We start from the raw sequence: 16855 nt of genomic DNA, 5'->3' as shown, positions 1-16855 counted from the left end.
TTCACTTAGTAAAAACATTTTCTTTTTTCTATGACTAGAGCGTGTTTGTATAAAAGTCATTCACTCGATAATCATAAAATTTCACTTTCGAGTGCACTTTTCTAAAGGGAATGATAAATTTAGAAAAATGACTTTTTTCATCAACTTAACTAAAAAAGAAGTGTCGCCTAATGTGAATAAGTTTTAATGAGGACAAAATTCAGACCTCTGTCTTTTGTCGCCTATAATAAGTCATCCAACTTTGTGTTAATTTTTAATAATAAATAAATAAAAGAGATGTAACTGGTTATGGATAGTGAATAAACAGAGTGAGAGCGGGAAAGAGAGAATAATGTTGGAGAGATAAATGAAGGATAAGAGGGGAAAGAGAGAATAATGTTGGATTGTTGGTGGTCTGTTGAACAACGCAAGGGAACATCATTAGCCATCCGATTGAGTGAGATAGTTGAGGAAACATGCACGAGGAAGCTGGAGGACATCGAGGAAGGAGGTGGCGTCAGCCCACATGGCTGGTTAGAGGAGACGAAGTGAGAGACCCACGATCAAGGTTTTGAGGGCTTGAACAACAACGCAAGCTAGGGTTTCATACATTTTTCACAAATTTGTCTAACGTATTATTCCTCATAAACCTTCCATTGAAGTTGGGAAGCATTTGGAGAATATCATGGTCGTGTTGCTGTTGAGGCCTAGCATCTCCCACACGTGTTGTGTCATAATGAGCAGAGTTTCTCTTTCCCATTTCATATATTTTAAGTGAGAGCTAGCTCATGGACCGTCACTTGCAACTTGAATGATGATATTGACAGGCTCGGAGAAATGGCAAAGGTAAGTGAACTTGATGTCGCTGATGGATCGGAAGGGGCAGCGACAAAATTGGGAAAATTATTATCTGAGTTAAAGTTAAGGCAGCGCCCAAAATGATTAGGGAAGAAGGACTCACTACTCTTCTCTGATAAACTAATCTAAAATATAATAACTATCATGAACCGGTGAACATTTATCCAACTTTCATAGTTGCATATCGAGTGAATGCAACTCAAATTCAAACATGCAGGCACTTAGTATTTTATTATTCCGATTCTTTAGTGTTATAAATATAAAACTTGCACAAGATCAAAGAGCTCAAACATCATAACTCTGATTATACATTAGTATCTTATACTACTCTAGGCTTATTATCTAGTCTTATTATAAAGACCAAATTGTATATATGACTTTACTTTCAATTTTTGTTGTCAATAATATATTACTTTTGGGTGATATTTTTGGGTGAAAATTAAAAAAGAAAAAATAGTTCCCCGGCCCAGTGTAGTAATAATAGGCCGGCAGAAGTAGAAGCTGGGCCAAGATCAAGCCCAATAAATAACAATCAGAAAGAAGAACCCTAGTTTGGAGCGTATATAAATTGACCTTCTCTGATCACAGAGGCTCCTCGTCCACATCCTTGAGCTGCTGCGCAATCAGATCTTCTTCTTCTCCTAGGAAACCAGAGCGAAGCAATGGGACACTCTAACGTCTGGAACTCTCACCCCAAGACCTACGGTCCTGGTTCTCGCGCTTGGTACGTCACCGATTCTCATCATTTTTTTTGGGATTATTGCTTTTGAATCTATAGTTTTCATTTTGATCGCAAATGTTAGACGCTTCAATCGATGCTGTTGTTTATGTTTTCTGTTACTTTTCCATTGTTCTGTGCTATATAGCAATAGTTGTTTGTTTTTCGTTAGGGTTTAAGTATTCATGTTCTGATTGATCACTTGTTTAAGTTAATCTTGATTGGTAAACTAGTGGATTAAGGATCCTAATTAAGATTAGGGTTATATGCTGACAATTGAAGAAAACTTTCAGTTTTTTTTTATTAGGGTTTTTTCAAGCTGGTTTGGGTTTGGGGTTAGTTCTCAATGAACATGTATTTGTTTGATCTAGTCAATCTTATATAGTGGTTAAGGTTCTGGTTGTTTTGTTGTGTTGTTGTTATGATACTGGAAAAACATTGAGCAAACAAGTTTTTGAGAATTAGATAGATTTTGTTATTATGATTGAATCTCAATGATTGATTCTTTTGAAGTTGTTGGGTGCATAGTTTATTTATCTAGGCTAATTATAGTGTACTTGTTTTGATGATCTTTGCTGATTGTCATTGTTGTTTCCTGTTTGTTCACTTGTTGCAGCCGCGTGTGTGGGAATCCCCATGCAATCATCAGGAAGTATGGCCTCATGTGCTGCAGGCAGTGCTTCCGCAGCAATGCCAAGGAAATTGGCTTCATCAAGGTTAATATTTGTATATGCTAATCTATTCTCAATTGCTGTCTTCAAATTATTCTGATGTGAATTTCTTTGCCTCAAACTGACTCGCTGTTTTTTGTTTTGTTTGCAGTATCGCTAAAGAGTGAGCTTGTCACCTGCTCAACCTATTTTAGTTACTGGCATTAGGATGTTTTGGGGATCTATGTTTTTGAAGAAACTTGAGTCTTGTTTTATTTTTGCATCTGGTTTATTATGAGACTTAATTTGTAGTAAGAATCCTTTTACATATTTTCTTTTTACTATTGACCTCCCCAATTGTGATCCTTTAATATTTCAGAAGTCTTTTTGCTTTACAGTGGTCCGTGCCTATGCTTTAGTCTTATATTTTTGCAAATATGTGCCGTTTTCTTTATTTTTCGGTTGGTGTTTGTGGTATTATATTGAAATTATATCTGGCTTTAGTTGAGTTTCACATACCTTGATAACGTTTTAATGGATCAAAACATTTTCAATCTAATGGCAAATTTGTAGCCTGATATTGATTTATAACAGTTCAATGAAAGAACTCAACCGCTGCATTATGTTTTGGGCGTGGTCCTGAAACTTGTAGGGTGGTAGTATCTAAATATTGTCATGTATATGATTGAATCATGGCACAATGTGCGGCTGAAATTAATCTTTGAATTGTTAGGTTTACTCCAAATTTTAACTGATTCATATTTTAGTGTTATGTTAGCTGGCCTTGATAATAATTGGTTGAAAATATTGAAGAAGAAATGAGATATGACTAGATTTAATGAAAGTTTGTATTATGTCATTTATATTAAGCGTTTAATTTGTTTATTCAGCAATGAAATATGATCTCTCTCATTATCCATTCAAACTATTCTATACCTTTTGAAGGTTGCTAACTTGCCATCGCTGTATTTGTTGGGTTAATGACATAACTCAACACCTTGATTTCCATTGTTTTTAGATGTCATAAATTCAATTTGTATTCGCCATCTTATCTTTTTCAATGAATGTCATCATATTATATGAAAACAACTGGATGAGCATTTATGTAACATGTTACATGGTAACAAGTTTAAAAGCAAAATTGCTTGATGAGAGGTGAAAGAATTGTTAGCCTACATGGATTGTCGGAAAATGGTTTCTTCACACCTCATTTTGAGGTGGAAGGAGGTAGAGGAGGAGAGAGATAGGAAGAAAAGAAAAAGTAAGAGAGAAAAAGTATGAGATGTGATGGATGACAAGAGGAGAGAGATAGAAACAAAAATAGGTGTAAATGAAGTGTTTAAAAGATGAGGTGTGTATATATTATTACTCGGGATTTTCCCACCAACAGCTGCAGAGAATATAAGCTCAGAAACGCTTATTTTATCTGCGTTATGAATTGTACCAACTTATCATATCACGCAGACCTCTAATTCTTCCTTCATCTTGAAGGCATTTCAGCAGCATCGTACATTTTGTATGATTTTTGTGTTCATGCATGAATCCTTTACCAGTTTACCTGCCATTCTGAAACTAGAGTATCATGTGTTTTTTTTTGGACTCTTCCCCTCACAATAATAACTTTTGACAATGCACCCGTGACCATCAAAGATCATGGTCTGTACAGAACAGGGTTTTACTTTTAACCAATGAAGTGAGCAAATAAAACTTAAAGTCAACCATGAAAATAATTCTAAAGCTGTGCAAACTGCAGATGGTCCAATTCCGTGATCCTAAAGCTTTTAAACGCAGAGCTTCTCTTGAAATTTATCTCTTAATCACTCCATTACGTATCATTTTACATCATCGCTTCCAAATATAGCTTAAGAGTATCAGAATTAGAGTGATAACCTCAATTTCTGAAACTTGAATAAAGGGTAAAAGAATTAGATCCAAATGATGTCTCAAGCTACCTTATTCCTTGTTTTCTTTGAAGTGTGTTTACATTCAGCCGTTAAGCATATAGAAATGGAATGAATGATTGAGTATATATGTCTTTGTTACAGTGTTGCCTGATATATAAGATAAAAAGCAACGCTACCAAGAGGTGACCTCTTAAATGGATCAATGCATCATAACCTTTGAAAAGAATATTTCGTTACACAAGCAAGCTGTCATTTTCGTGATATCTTTTTCCTCACAAGAATTATACCAAAATTACTACATATTATTTGAATAAAGTATACAAAGTTCTTCAAAATAAGAGTTAAAATAATGATTGCCAAGTGATGTATACTGTATTCATCCTTTAAGGTTAGAAGAATGAGTATTACAATGTCAATGATTGACTTGAGCCATAAAATAAGAAATTGCATAAAATGGGGTTCTTTGAGTACTCAAAGCTTTAACTCAACAAATCAAGTATCAAGAAGAATCTTGAATCTTTGGCTTCAAGGTTTATTAACCCCCTAAGCAATATAATAATAACCACATTTTAGAGCATGCTGAATATATAGCCGCCAATACTCCACCAACTGAGGCTAAAGTTGCGTTTCACGTTTTTTTTTTCTTTCTCTGTTTATAAATATTCACACACTTTCCTTTGTGGGGTTGAGGTGGAAAGGATAAGCAAAGTTGGAAAGGAATGTGGCAGGGGCTATATTATTTCCTTAAGCCCATAATCGCTTCTGAAGCAAAGTTAAATAGTGCCTTATTAACTGATATCTTTGAGTTGGTGTTTACTTTTAACCAATTATTCCATTATGAGTGTACCTTAAGTTACATTGCCTCCAGCATATGATGCCTTTCGATTCTCATCATTCCAGGATACATTTGTCATGGATAATTTATTTAATCAAACAATGCAGTAATATCTTTTGATTTCTGATGCTGAACGGGAAATTAAATTCAATGAATTATTCATAGAAGTTTTTATTCAGATTTTAGAAACAATTATAAAATGAAAATGATTCTCAAGACATATCGTTTTGGTTGACATCCAATTGACAATTTAACGGCGGTTTTGCTGATGTTTGCTGTGGTTAAAAACCTGCTATTATATATGTCGATTGGATCATTACATGTAATCACTCCATTATATTTTTTGAAATTGTAATCACTCCATTATAGAATTCAACTGCTGTGGTGGATATTTATGTCGTTCTAACTAATAATAGCTCATTACAACCAAGAAAAAAGAGAATTCAACCAACCGCCATGTATTATTTTGGATTGAGATCGATGGCTAGGCCTGGGCAGTGGTTAAAGTAATTATTGTCTGTGATACCACATTATTACACTCTATAGCACACACTAGACTATACTACTTCAATATTGATCAAGATTTGGAATTTTATGCAGTTCCTTAGATTATTAATTTGTTCTTATCAAACCGTTGCTTTAGAAGTTCAGAATCTTCAAATATTGTATTTTAATTGCATATTGCTCACAGTAATTTTCACTGAGAGTTACTGTGAGTCTGTGACAACAGAAAATATTGATTTTAATCGAGCCTAAATTAAATAATGAGTAAACTACGCCGTCAGCCTAGGAAATAGTCACTATCTTGAATATATATAAAGCACAAGATGCTTTCACAACAAACTACAAGCAAGGACATTAGATTAGAGGGATGGGAAGGAAAAGAAAAAAGAAATTTTCAAATATTTAGGAGATTTTATATCTGTTTACACTTTACTAACATATTTAATTTTGTTTAAGTAACGTCACAAGTTTAAGTTTTACGTATGGATAAAATTCCTGTTAAAAGAGTTAACTCTAACAAAATGTGAATTTTATTGACTGTAATATAATTACTCCTGGGTAAGGAATTGGTGTGTTAGCCATAAAGTTGAATGTTGTAAGAGAAATGATATTTATTACAAATGAACTTAAGCAAGAAATCAACTGAAGAAAACTGCATCCAATCAAATTCACCCTTTTAGTGGTAGTGGGACCTTGAAATTTTCTCCAACCAGCTAGATAACTAGTTCTTGCATTTCTTGTGAAGATATTTCATAACTAATAGCAATTCTCAAGTTTAAAATTATTTTCTTGTTTATTTAAATGAAAAACATTGTTGGGAAAAATTAATGAAATTCGTTGGACATGACATACATAAAGAATAAGAAAGCTAGAGGAGAACCATAGGTTGGAGAAAACAGAGAATAGAACCCTGATGTTAAGAAATTAACAAGATGAAGCGTTCAAAGGCTGCAATAATGAGTATTGTAGATGGAGAGGGACAGAAAGAGATGTGGCATCTTAATCTAGCTATTATAATTTATTGATTATAGCTTAGCTTGCAAAAATCACAATTAAGCAACAGCATTGCCTTTCTGGTTGATAATGTCTAAGCTTTTTAGGCATTTCTCATTGATAACATCATCAACCACTGTATTTGCTTTAGAGCTCCCTTTCATAAGGTTAGCTCATTCATCTCTTTCCCAATGAAGTAATCTATCTATCTCACGTCACTAATTGAAGGAGGCAAATCTTTGTTTATACATTATTATATAATATATATACATACACGTGAACATATCACAGTGGCAATTTCTGTATATATTCTTGTTTGTGAAGTACTTATACGGCTGAATAAGTATTTCTCAACATGTGAAAGAGAAATACATTTAGAGTGATGTATTAGAAATTGAGATTGCATTTTATGAGGTGCTCAATGTGAAAGGAAGAAATGAGCTCCACTAGTGCTCATGATCAGTGGCGGACGCAAGCTTCTGAAGAAGGTGATGCTAAGCCTAAAGAGGGTGGTATTGTACATGTATAATTTTGGTATAAAAAGAAAAGTATAATTTTGAGGGTGACTATGGCATGGCCAAGCCCCCTTGGTTCCGCCACTGCTCATGGTCAAACATATTTTTAACGTAGATATTCTCGATATGAACTGTGTTCGAGTTGAATTATCCACATAACATATAATGGACTAATTCCCCCAATGAGTTTTTTTCTTTTCAACAGAACTGGAATCTAAAATTTCATTTTAAGGGATTCAAACATATATTACTAAACACCAATCATCCCCATGGTTGACACACATTACAATTTTGTGAAATTATGATTGTACAGAAGGACGGGTGACTAATTTAACAAGCTACCTATGCAATAGTCAATGCTCAAGTCATGAGATATAAAGACTAATAAGGAAATATTGTGCAAAGTACCACATATTATGAATAATCCGTGGGTACTATATATGTAACTTTTGTTTTTTCTTTATCTATGGACTTTTTAGTTGAAAACATCATTTATGACATTAGCTTAATTAGTTGAAGACTTGTAGGGAACAACATTAATGTTATGTTTGGTAAGAAGGAAATAGAAGAAAAAAGTTAAAGAAATATATGATCATGTTAAGACTAAAGACATAGCCAACTTGCTTTCTTTCTTTTCAAAACTTTCCTACCAAATATTGTTAAGACTTAAGAGATGCCAAGCTACTAGCTGAAGTAAGAACCACATGAAAGTATGACCATTTTCCAAAACCTCTAATAAAAACACAAATTGATGCAATGTGATCTGTTTATGAAAGAGATGGGTAATGGGTTAGGCACTAACCCTGTGAAGGTAATCTGAGAATGATTGATTGAATCTCAATTACCCAAAACAGGTTTACTTTTTTTATTATCATTTATGCGTTCAAGTAAAATATAATCGTAAGTAGTACAAACAAAAACGTCAAATTGTTTTTTACATATGCCTTAATTTTTATTTTTTTGAAACTAGAATATCCTCCACTATCAACAGTGATTATCCTCCACTAAAAAAATATAGATGTTCAGAAAATTAAAATATATATTAGAAAATTGAAAACTCAAAAAAGGAAATTTTATAATATTTACCGTTTAAAATTTAAAATAAAATTGCATATCTTAAAATAAATTTTGCATTCATAAGAGTTTGAACTCAATTCATTATATATATAAAAAAGGACTAATTATGTATCTCTTTAAGGGTTTCTTTTCGTTATATGAACTAGTATGGAGCCCATATTCATATGGAGGATTAACTAGTTAAGAGCGAATAATTATATCTTCACACCTCATTTTTGAGGTGTGGAGAGGTGAAAGAAGAGAGAGATAGAAAGAAATGAGAGAGAAAGTAAAGATGTGATGAGTGATATAATTGATAGAAAAAAGAGAAATATATAGAAAATATGGTGGAAAAGAAGTGGAGAAGTGTGTATATATCATAACTCGTTAAGAACTTCTCATTACAAATATTCTTATAGCATCGTTAGTATTATTGGTGAACCTAATATGCACCAATTTTAGGTGGTGTAATTTTACACCACCTATTTTGACTGGGTATAGCAGGTCAACACATTATTTTTTAAAGAAAAAATATCATTAAAAATTTATTATGTATTAAATTTCTTTAAAAAAAGTTGTGTTGACCTATTATAGCAGGTTAGTCCACATTAGGGGTCACCTAGTATTATATTTAAACTTTCTAGATTCACTTCCCCCCTATAAAATCTATTAGAAGTATTTTCTTTTCTGTTTTTTTTTTCAGAACCATGTCTTCTAATATGCAAATTTACCAAGTTACTAAACAAACACATAGCGGAGAAAAGTACATTTAACATTTATAGAAGTAAACGATAGGGGCAATTTCTTTGATATCCACTCAAAATGAAAAGGTTTCATACAATTTTTTTTTGGTAAGTAGGAAAAAAGAGGTTTCATACAATTTACTTTAATTTTCCATGATTTATTTTATAATTTTTTTTAAAAGTACTAATAAGTTTTTAAATATAAATAATGAAATGAAAGGTACCCAATTCTCTCATTTTCAAGGGTATTGGAGCATTGCCCTTATTTTAGATTTGTTTGGAAACTCAATAGTTTTTCATGTTGAAACATAATAATTGTAGAAGAAGTTACTAGTAGAATATTTTCATGTTCGTTTATAAGTATTAGAATTGATTTTCCTTGGCAAAATCAAATTTTTGGTGTTTGGATATTTTATTTCATAATTGGCTGTAGCTCTACAAAACATACATCATACATTTATGTGGAAGTAATCAATTTTTTAATTTTACAGATAGATTTCATAAACCCTGAAATAGTTTTTCTCATAAATATACCAAAACCTAAATCGGTTCACTTTTACTTTACTTTTATCAATTCCATTCAAAATTAAATAATTTTTTTTGAAATCAAACTAAATATTAGATCCAAATACGAATTTGCATCAAAAGAAATGTTGAATAAAGGTGGCCTTACTTTATTTTGTATTTTATTTCTTCTTGAAGAGTAACATTTTGCAATATAAAAATTTCCCTTCCCTTTAAGTGAAAACGATAGGGTATATTCTTGTTCTTTCCCTTACTTTGAAGTGAATGGTAACTAAAAATTTACACCCTCGCAATATAGCTTATTATAACAACTTATAGAAGCATCTTTACTCTATTGCAATGTTGAATCATTTCATCTCAAAATGTTGTGTGTCCAATTTCTATTATTTATGTGAGAGTTGTGCTATTAAGCGATTTAGCTATATATACCTTTATAAGTGATCCATAGTCCTTAAAACACGTCCTGACTCATAATATTAACTTGAGCTGAACTCACTCAAACTTTCTTTTATTTCATTAAATGAAAGTTAAAAGTTATAGCATAAAATTGCATTTTGAGTGTGGGAAAGAAAAAGAATGATAATAAACAAAGCTTAGCAAAATAATAAAGCATCATAAACTAAATTAACACAACATAACGTTCCTCCAAAGATTCACCAAAATCGAAACCAAAACCAAAACCCAAAGTCTCACTCAATTTTCTTCATTTTATTTCTTTTTTTGTTTCAATTTTTTTTTCACCTACTTCACTTTCTCTCTCTCTCTCTCTCTCTGAAACCTGAAGCGCTGTGTCTCTCACTGTTCCTCTGAAATGCTGAATCTGGAGCCTACCCATTATCCAACCTCTTGATCTGCACCTCTCCCCCATGGCTAAACCTCAGATTCTCGCGTTTTCGTGTCTCACGGTTGCAATGTGAGGGAAAAGTTTCCACCTTTTCTCAAGCTCCTATAATGGTGGCTGCCATTTCTGAACACCCATTGAGCTCCTCACGGCAGCAACAACAACAGCAAATACCTTCAGAGAGCAACAATGGCGGCAGCATACCCAGAAGAGGTAAAGGGAGGCAAGTTTCTTCCAGGTACATGTCTCCTTCACCTTCACCTTCACCTTCAACAACAACAACAACGACGTCTTCTTCTTCTACAACAACGACGACAACAACGACAACCTCTTCTTCTTCACGGCGATTTCCATCCCCTCTTCTCTCACACTCCACCAATTCCGCAACCCCACTTGCTCAAAAGCGCTCGCAATCGGTGGACCGCCGGAGAATCCGACCCATTACTCCAGTTCCTGAGGCAACGAAGCTTCTGGTGACTTCCACTCGGAGCTTGTCCGTTTCGTTTCAGGGAGAGGCTTTTTCGCTACCCATTAGCAAGAGTAAGGCGAAGGCGGCGACGCCGGAGCGGCGGAGGGCGTCTTTGGTTGCTGGGAAAGGAGGGGATCAGGGAGAGAAGTCTGAGAATTCTCGTCCGGCGGATCAGCATCGGTGGCCGGGGAGGTCCCGGCAGGCTAATAGCCTCTCCAGGAGTGTGGATTGCAGTGGTGGTGGTGGTGATGGGGATAAGAAGAGGGTTGTTGTTGGGAATGGATTGGGGAAAGTGGCACGTGCGTTGCAGCAGTCTATGGAGATGAAGAGTGGTGGTGGTGGAAGAAGGGCTTCTTTTGATGGGTTAAGGGGTATGAGTTTTGATTTGGGCAAAGCTGAGTTGCTTAAGGGTGCTTCTCAAGCTCAAGCTCAACTCAATAGTGAGCCTTGTTTGCCTTGTGATCTCACTGCTTCTGATACTGATAGTGTTTCCTCTGGTAGCACTTCAGGTGCACAAGACTGTGTTGGGGCTTCTAAGGCTTCAAGGGAGCCTCGTGGCATTGTTGTGTCTGCCAGGTTTTGGCAGGAAACTAATAGCCGCCTGCGCCGCTTGCAGGACCCTGGTTCTCCCTTGTCGACCAGCCCTGCTTCGAGAAGCTCTATCTCATCAAAGAATGTTCCATTGAAAAGGTATAACTCTGATGGTCCGATGTTGTCCCCTCGAACCATGGCTTCTCCGATTAGGGGAAACGCGCGCCCTGCTTCGCCGAGTAAACTTTGGGCATCTGCATCATCATCACCATCAAGGGGGTTTTCTAGCCCTGCTAGGGTGAGGAGTGCAGTTGCTAGCTCTATCAATAGTGGTTCTAGTAACACACCTTCAATTCTTAGCTTCTCTGCTGATGTGCGGAGAGGGAAGATAGGGGAAGATCGAATATTTGATGCACATGCCTTGAGGCTTCTGTATAACCGGTATGCTCAATGGCGGTTTGTTAATGCAAGGGCAGATGCTACATTTATGGTGCAGAAGCTGAATGCAGAGGTATGGCTATACATGTATTTAATCACACCATATTCTATATTATGCCTCCTTTTTACTTGTAATTGATTGAATATCTCGAACTGATATGTTTTGTTTAGTAATTGAGTCATTGAGTGCTAGTAAATTGTAGTGTATCTTGTGGAATGGTCTAAGATTAAGAGGATCTTCTTCGTCGCACTTGGGACATTCAATATGATGTGCTTGGGAATGCGCTAACAAACTACATTTGAGAAATCCTGTGCTAGAAATCTAGGCTGCTAAGGTCTTGAGGTGAACGATGAATGGTGAATTGGCGATGTCTCGTTTTCAAGGAACTATGAGAGGTTTTAGAACTCAGATGACTAGGATGATGAAATTGATTTTGCACTTCTTGGATTTATTATCTTAGTCTAGAAAATGTGGATGTACAGATTGACATAGTATCTATCATGTAGACCTTTAGTCAGGTGTCTAATGAAGTTGACAATTTGGAGACTTTTTACATCACTTTATAGGCTCTAGATATATATTTGTCTTAGTGACATTCAGAAATTTCATTCATGCTTACCTAGGTTTGCATTATGCTGACAATGTTCTGAACTGTTTATCTTGAGAGGCAGTCAGATACTTTAAAAAGATTGCACCTGCACATCTAATTTCATGTGTTGTGAAGTAGAATACTTCTACAATTAATTAGAATGACAATGGCTACACTATTGGTGGATAACAATACTACCACGTGGTAATGTATGTACTGTAGGCTAAACTAAATGATTTTCATTTTACCAGAGACATTTGTGGAATGCATGGGTAACTATTTCCGAGCTTCGGCATTCAGTCATACTTAAAAGAATCAAGCTGTTATTGCTGAGGCAAAAGTTGAAGCTAACCTCCATCCTAAAGGGGCAGGTATGATTCAGAGCTTTCAATGTTAAAATAATGCCTCTTACTTATGCAATGAATGTAGCTCATGGGAGCTGATAAGCTTCAAAAAAATTAAATTGTTTTCTGAAAACTTGCTTTTGTTTTATTAAATACTTCATGCCGGCTGATGTGCTTGATTACATCTTGATGCAAAGTCTACCATTCAATAAAATTTTGGCAATTCAGTACATTACTTCCAAGCACGCACATACACTTAAATTAATTAGGATTTAATTTCACTTTTACACTAGAGCCATAATCAACAATGTGTATGATCATTATGCTAATTATTTCATTACCATTATTTATCGTGATTGAAGTTTATTGTGGTTGGTCATAGATTTCTTATTTGGAAGAATGGGCGCTTCTAGATAGAGATCACACCAGTTCTTTGCTTGGAGCAACTGAAGCTTTGAGGGCCAGTACCCTGCGTCTTCCGGTCGTTGAAAAAGCAACAGTATGTGCTAATTTTTTTTTAGATGCTTCATACTATTTTAAGATAGTCTGTCAAATATTAAACCATTATATTTTATCAGGCTGATGTTCCAAATCTAAAGGATGCTTTGCGGTCAGCAGTTGATGTGATGCAGGCAATGGCATCCTCAATATACACTCTTTCATCAAAGGTGTCTTTTTAATATCTTCTGCATATGCATTTTTTTGTAAGGTGCATGTTAGTTTAGTTGACACCTTAGCTGTGTAGCATCTGCATGAAACCAAGATGTCTATAATTTTATTGTCCAAACTTTTGTTTGATGGTTGGTATTTAATTTGGAAGTAATACTTAGAATGGTTGGTTCAGTCTCAGGTTCACATTTTGTCATGCCAGTTGAAGCCATTCTACCATTATTTGATTGTAGTTATTTTTTGAAGACAAGATCCTTGGGCTTTAATTTCTTTTGAATAGAGCCAAAATTAGCTATGTGGTGGTCTAGAAACTTGTTGGTTTTCTATCCCCTTTTACCTCATTTATGTCCATCTTACCATTTATAGAGTTTTGATTCAAATTGATGTTTAAAAAGAATATGCCAAAAATGCAGAAAGTATAAAATCTTAAGGGTCAATAGTTGGGCTGCTGGACACAAAATATTGTCCATGATCTTGATGTCTTAAACTCATAATGATTCAGGTGTTCTATGCGTTCGTTAGTGTGTGATATTTGTTGTAGTTATAAGGTGTTAGATAAGGAAGGAGGGAAGAGGATGAATAAAGGTTTTGAATTGCTATTATAGGTTGATCTTATACAATAGACAGACTAATTCTTATTCATACTATTACCAGATTCTTAATCCTAATTTAATAAGGATAGAAATAATGGAAAAAATATCGAAACAAAACCTAAGAGATAAATTAGGATATTACAACCCAAATAGTATGCGATACTTTTTATATATTCTAACATTTCTTCTCAAGCTAAAGCTTACAACTTTAAGCTTGTTACAGATAAACCCTTAAAAAGAAAAATATAATGTGGACTTCACAAGACATGCTGGAAAGGCAACTCAAGGATGTTGGAGGTGTCAGATAGATGAGCATCATTAGAATAATCATCAACCTAAATAGTAGCTGGTTGAGATGTTGCATAACTAGGGAAGAAGAGCCTCGCTATAATGATCATCAACGAAAATTTCCTGGTACAAAATTATAAACAAGAACGAAAACTTATCCCAAATCCACCGAGCACAGCCTTCGGAAGCTTTACAAAACAATAAAATTTAGGATATCCAAGCAAATAAATTGAAATTAAAGTTGAGGTTGGTGCCCATCACATCCATATATAATTCATTACAGCATGACTTATTGATGAGATAGTAGGAATCAGCATTGCCGTGGTTGACAATGGAAGGATGATATGTGCATAGCTAATTCATCACTACTTTGGAATTGTCGAGGCCAAGCTGCATCTGGGATAGTCAAGGTCAGGTTGGATTTGGGATTGCCAATGGTTAAACTTTATATAGGATAGTGACTAGTGAGGCTTCTAAACTTCATCTGGGATTTTTTGGGGGTGCCTTTGGGATATCTGGGTTCAAACTTTATTTGAAATAGTCAGAGGTTGCTGGATGGAATGGCAAGACAATGAGTGTAAGGCTTCTGAGATAGGTTATGAAAGCGACAGATAGAAAAGCCCACCAACAAAAAGAGAATTTGAAAAGGAAATAGGGGCCGAAATCTGTGCGATGAGAAGAAAAGAATCATGGAGATAATGACTTAGTATTAGAGTACTAGATTTTAGAGAACTCGACAACAGAATGGTGACAAGACAGGTCACAAATGATGGGAATGCTCTAATATCATGTTGTAGTTATAGGATTTAGATAAGGAAGGAGGGTAGAGAGCAAATAAAGACTTTAAATTACAATTATGGTTTGATATTAAACTACAGACTAACCACTAACCATTATTTATAGTTGAAATATTTGGTAATATTATTGATATGAAAAACTGTACAGGGATTCCTCTTCTTATAGAGGAAATTACATAATGTGATTGATCAAAGTCAAAGAAGGAAATCCTTGACTAAAGAGAGAATTAAGGAGAATGAATGGAAATAAGAAACTACCTAAAATAAACTAAGTACAAACAGGAAACAACATAATTATATACAGACAAAAATATAACTGCTAATTAAGAGCATTAAATGCTCTATTTCACAGTCTGTTGACATTTATACTAAATACTAGACTCTGAATCCTAATTTAGTAAGAAAACTAATCATGATAATTACTATACTCCTAATCCTAATTAGTTAAGGAAACAAATCATGATATCCAAGGAAAATGGAAACCAGTCCTTAGAGATATTCTAAGTCTAAGATATTTTAAATCACTCTGATACAATCCAATTAATTTGTTATATTTTTCGTACATTCTAAGAATATCATTTTACAAGTATATATTCTTCCCTATCTGTACATAGGCTTCGCGACATAGACACATCTGGCTTATACACAATAATCAAGAGTTGTGACATTTTTTTGTTCAAAAAAGTTATATTTAATATTTGACAACTTTTCTTATACATTTTAGCTACTAGCCATATATGTGAGTGGAAGCACCTTATAGTATTCAATGTCTTGCCGCGTTACCTGTCAATCTCTACTTCTGTTTTCTTTAAGCTCTACTTCTTCCTTTGGGATAGTTCCAAGTGAATATTCATAACTTAAAAGAAAAAAATAGTTGAATTATCAGAATTCAAATGGGGCTTGGCAATTGCACTTTCAAAGCCTGGATTGAATCTTCAAACTCATTTTTTAAATTATTGGTGCATCGTTCTTTTGTATACAACGATATGTGCATATTTGCTCTCATGGCGGATTGTATGGTTCCTTCATATATTTTGAAATTGTATGGTTCCACTCATGGGAAGTGCCTATTTCCGCTTCGAGGACTATATCTGAATTCATGAGTTTGTAGCAGGTGGAAGAAACTAATTGCTTGGTGGCGGAAATCCTAAAGGTGACCTCAAAGGAAAGGTTTTTGCTTGAACAATGCAATGATTTTTTATCATCGCTAGGAGCCATGCAGGTATCAATTTCTTCTCCAAAGCTTTCTCACATACTAATTTTATATATCACACTTTTCTTATTGCTATTGTGTGTCTTAACAAAATTCTGGCAGGTCAAGGATTGTAGCTTAAGAACGCATATGTTACAACTTTCTCGCGCACCGACTTCCAGCTCCCTGACAACACGTGTGTAGATGAACTGATCTTATTTGACTGCTCACTCTAAATGCTAACACTACTCCCAGCCTTTTATTTTCCACAGGGTGGAGATAACACACAAGGTAATAAGCTTGGAATGAATGGAGCTAATAGCTGGTTTTTGGTGTTTCCTTTGACATTTTTGAAAGCTGTTTGTGTGGTGGTCTTGTATGTCTCTCAGTGTGTAGTATAGTCTTTGTGTCTGAATATTACAAGTTACAGAGGAAAAAAGTGGTGGCTTTTCTCTCACTAGTTAGCTAGCTAGCTGTATACAATTTAAGCAAGTGTCTGTCTGTGTATATATCTCTATATGTAATCAACTAATCATTGTTTAGTAGGTAGTCTGTGGCTTAATCTTCATTTGAATTCCTGGTTTATGATCATTTGCTTTGATTCTTTAGTCATGATAGTTCTAGCAATCACTGTGATTGAAGGTATTTTTATGATCTTCAATGTAAATAAGTGATACATAGTTTGGTGATAGCGTAGCAAAAATGCAGCTCAGATTTATCCCTTATGCAATACCCATTTTTTACGTTTGAAGTGAGAAATGAAAATTTAGTTCATGTCTGGTATTTAGTTGAACCCAACTGAAAGCCACCGGAAGTCTTGGGT

General features: G+C 34.7%; 2 protein-coding genes across 3 annotated transcripts; both read left to right on the top strand.

The window, feature by feature from the left end:
• Nucleotides 1–1400: 1400 nt before the first annotated feature.
• LOC130717223 (40S ribosomal protein S29) lies at nucleotides 1401–2600 on the top strand. The gene is made up of 3 exons (XM_057567371.1): nucleotides 1401–1561; nucleotides 2172–2271; nucleotides 2378–2600. Exons 1-3 carry the CDS (start codon nucleotides 1500–1502, stop codon nucleotides 2384–2386), a joined length of 171 nt encoding a protein of 56 aa, XP_057423354.1. The 5' UTR covers nucleotides 1401–1499; the 3' UTR covers nucleotides 2387–2600.
• A 7353-nt stretch (nucleotides 2601–9953) lies between these two features.
• LOC130717222 (QWRF motif-containing protein 2) lies at nucleotides 9954–16623 on the top strand. Of its 2 annotated transcripts, none has more exons than XM_057567369.1 (6): nucleotides 9954–11632; nucleotides 12401–12520; nucleotides 12876–12992; nucleotides 13072–13161; nucleotides 15952–16062; nucleotides 16156–16623. In XM_057567369.1, the coding sequence occupies exons 1-6, from the start codon at nucleotides 10232–10234 to the stop codon at nucleotides 16234–16236; spliced, it is 1920 nt and encodes a 639-aa protein (XP_057423352.1). In that variant the 5' UTR covers nucleotides 9954–10231; the 3' UTR covers nucleotides 16237–16623. The 2 variants fall into 2 exon arrangements, with proteins under 2 accessions (XP_057423352.1, XP_057423353.1); XM_057567370.1 differs by having other exon boundaries at nucleotides 9955–11632; nucleotides 15955–16062.
• Nucleotides 16624–16855: the final 232 nt, after the last annotated feature.

This window comes from Lotus japonicus, chromosome 5 (assembly GCF_012489685.1).
Source record: "Lotus japonicus ecotype B-129 chromosome 5, LjGifu_v1.2".
Classification (NCBI taxonomy): domain Eukaryota; kingdom Viridiplantae; phylum Streptophyta; class Magnoliopsida; order Fabales; family Fabaceae; genus Lotus; species Lotus japonicus.
Note: the sequence above shows the minus strand (reverse complement) of the source record. Positions and strands in the feature narration are given on the sequence as shown.

Excerpts from the sequence above, each read along its gene's own strand:
- LOC130717223 (XM_057567371.1), top strand. The coding sequence starts at position 1,500 with ATGGGACACTCTAACGTCTGGAACTCTCACCCCAAGACCTACGGTCCT. Across the intron at positions 1,562-2,171 it reads GGTCCTGGTTCTCGCGCTTG|CCGCGTGTGTGGGAATCCCC; the intron begins GTACGTCACCGA and ends CACTTGTTGCAG.
- LOC130717222 (XM_057567369.1), top strand. The coding sequence starts at position 10,232 with ATGGTGGCTGCCATTTCTGAACACCCATTGAGCTCCTCACGGCAGCAA. Across the intron at positions 11,633-12,400 it reads TGCAGAAGCTGAATGCAGAG|AGACATTTGTGGAATGCATG; the intron begins GTATGGCTATAC and ends TCATTTTACCAG. Across the intron at positions 16,063-16,155 it reads CATCGCTAGGAGCCATGCAG|GTCAAGGATTGTAGCTTAAG; the intron begins GTATCAATTTCT and ends AAATTCTGGCAG.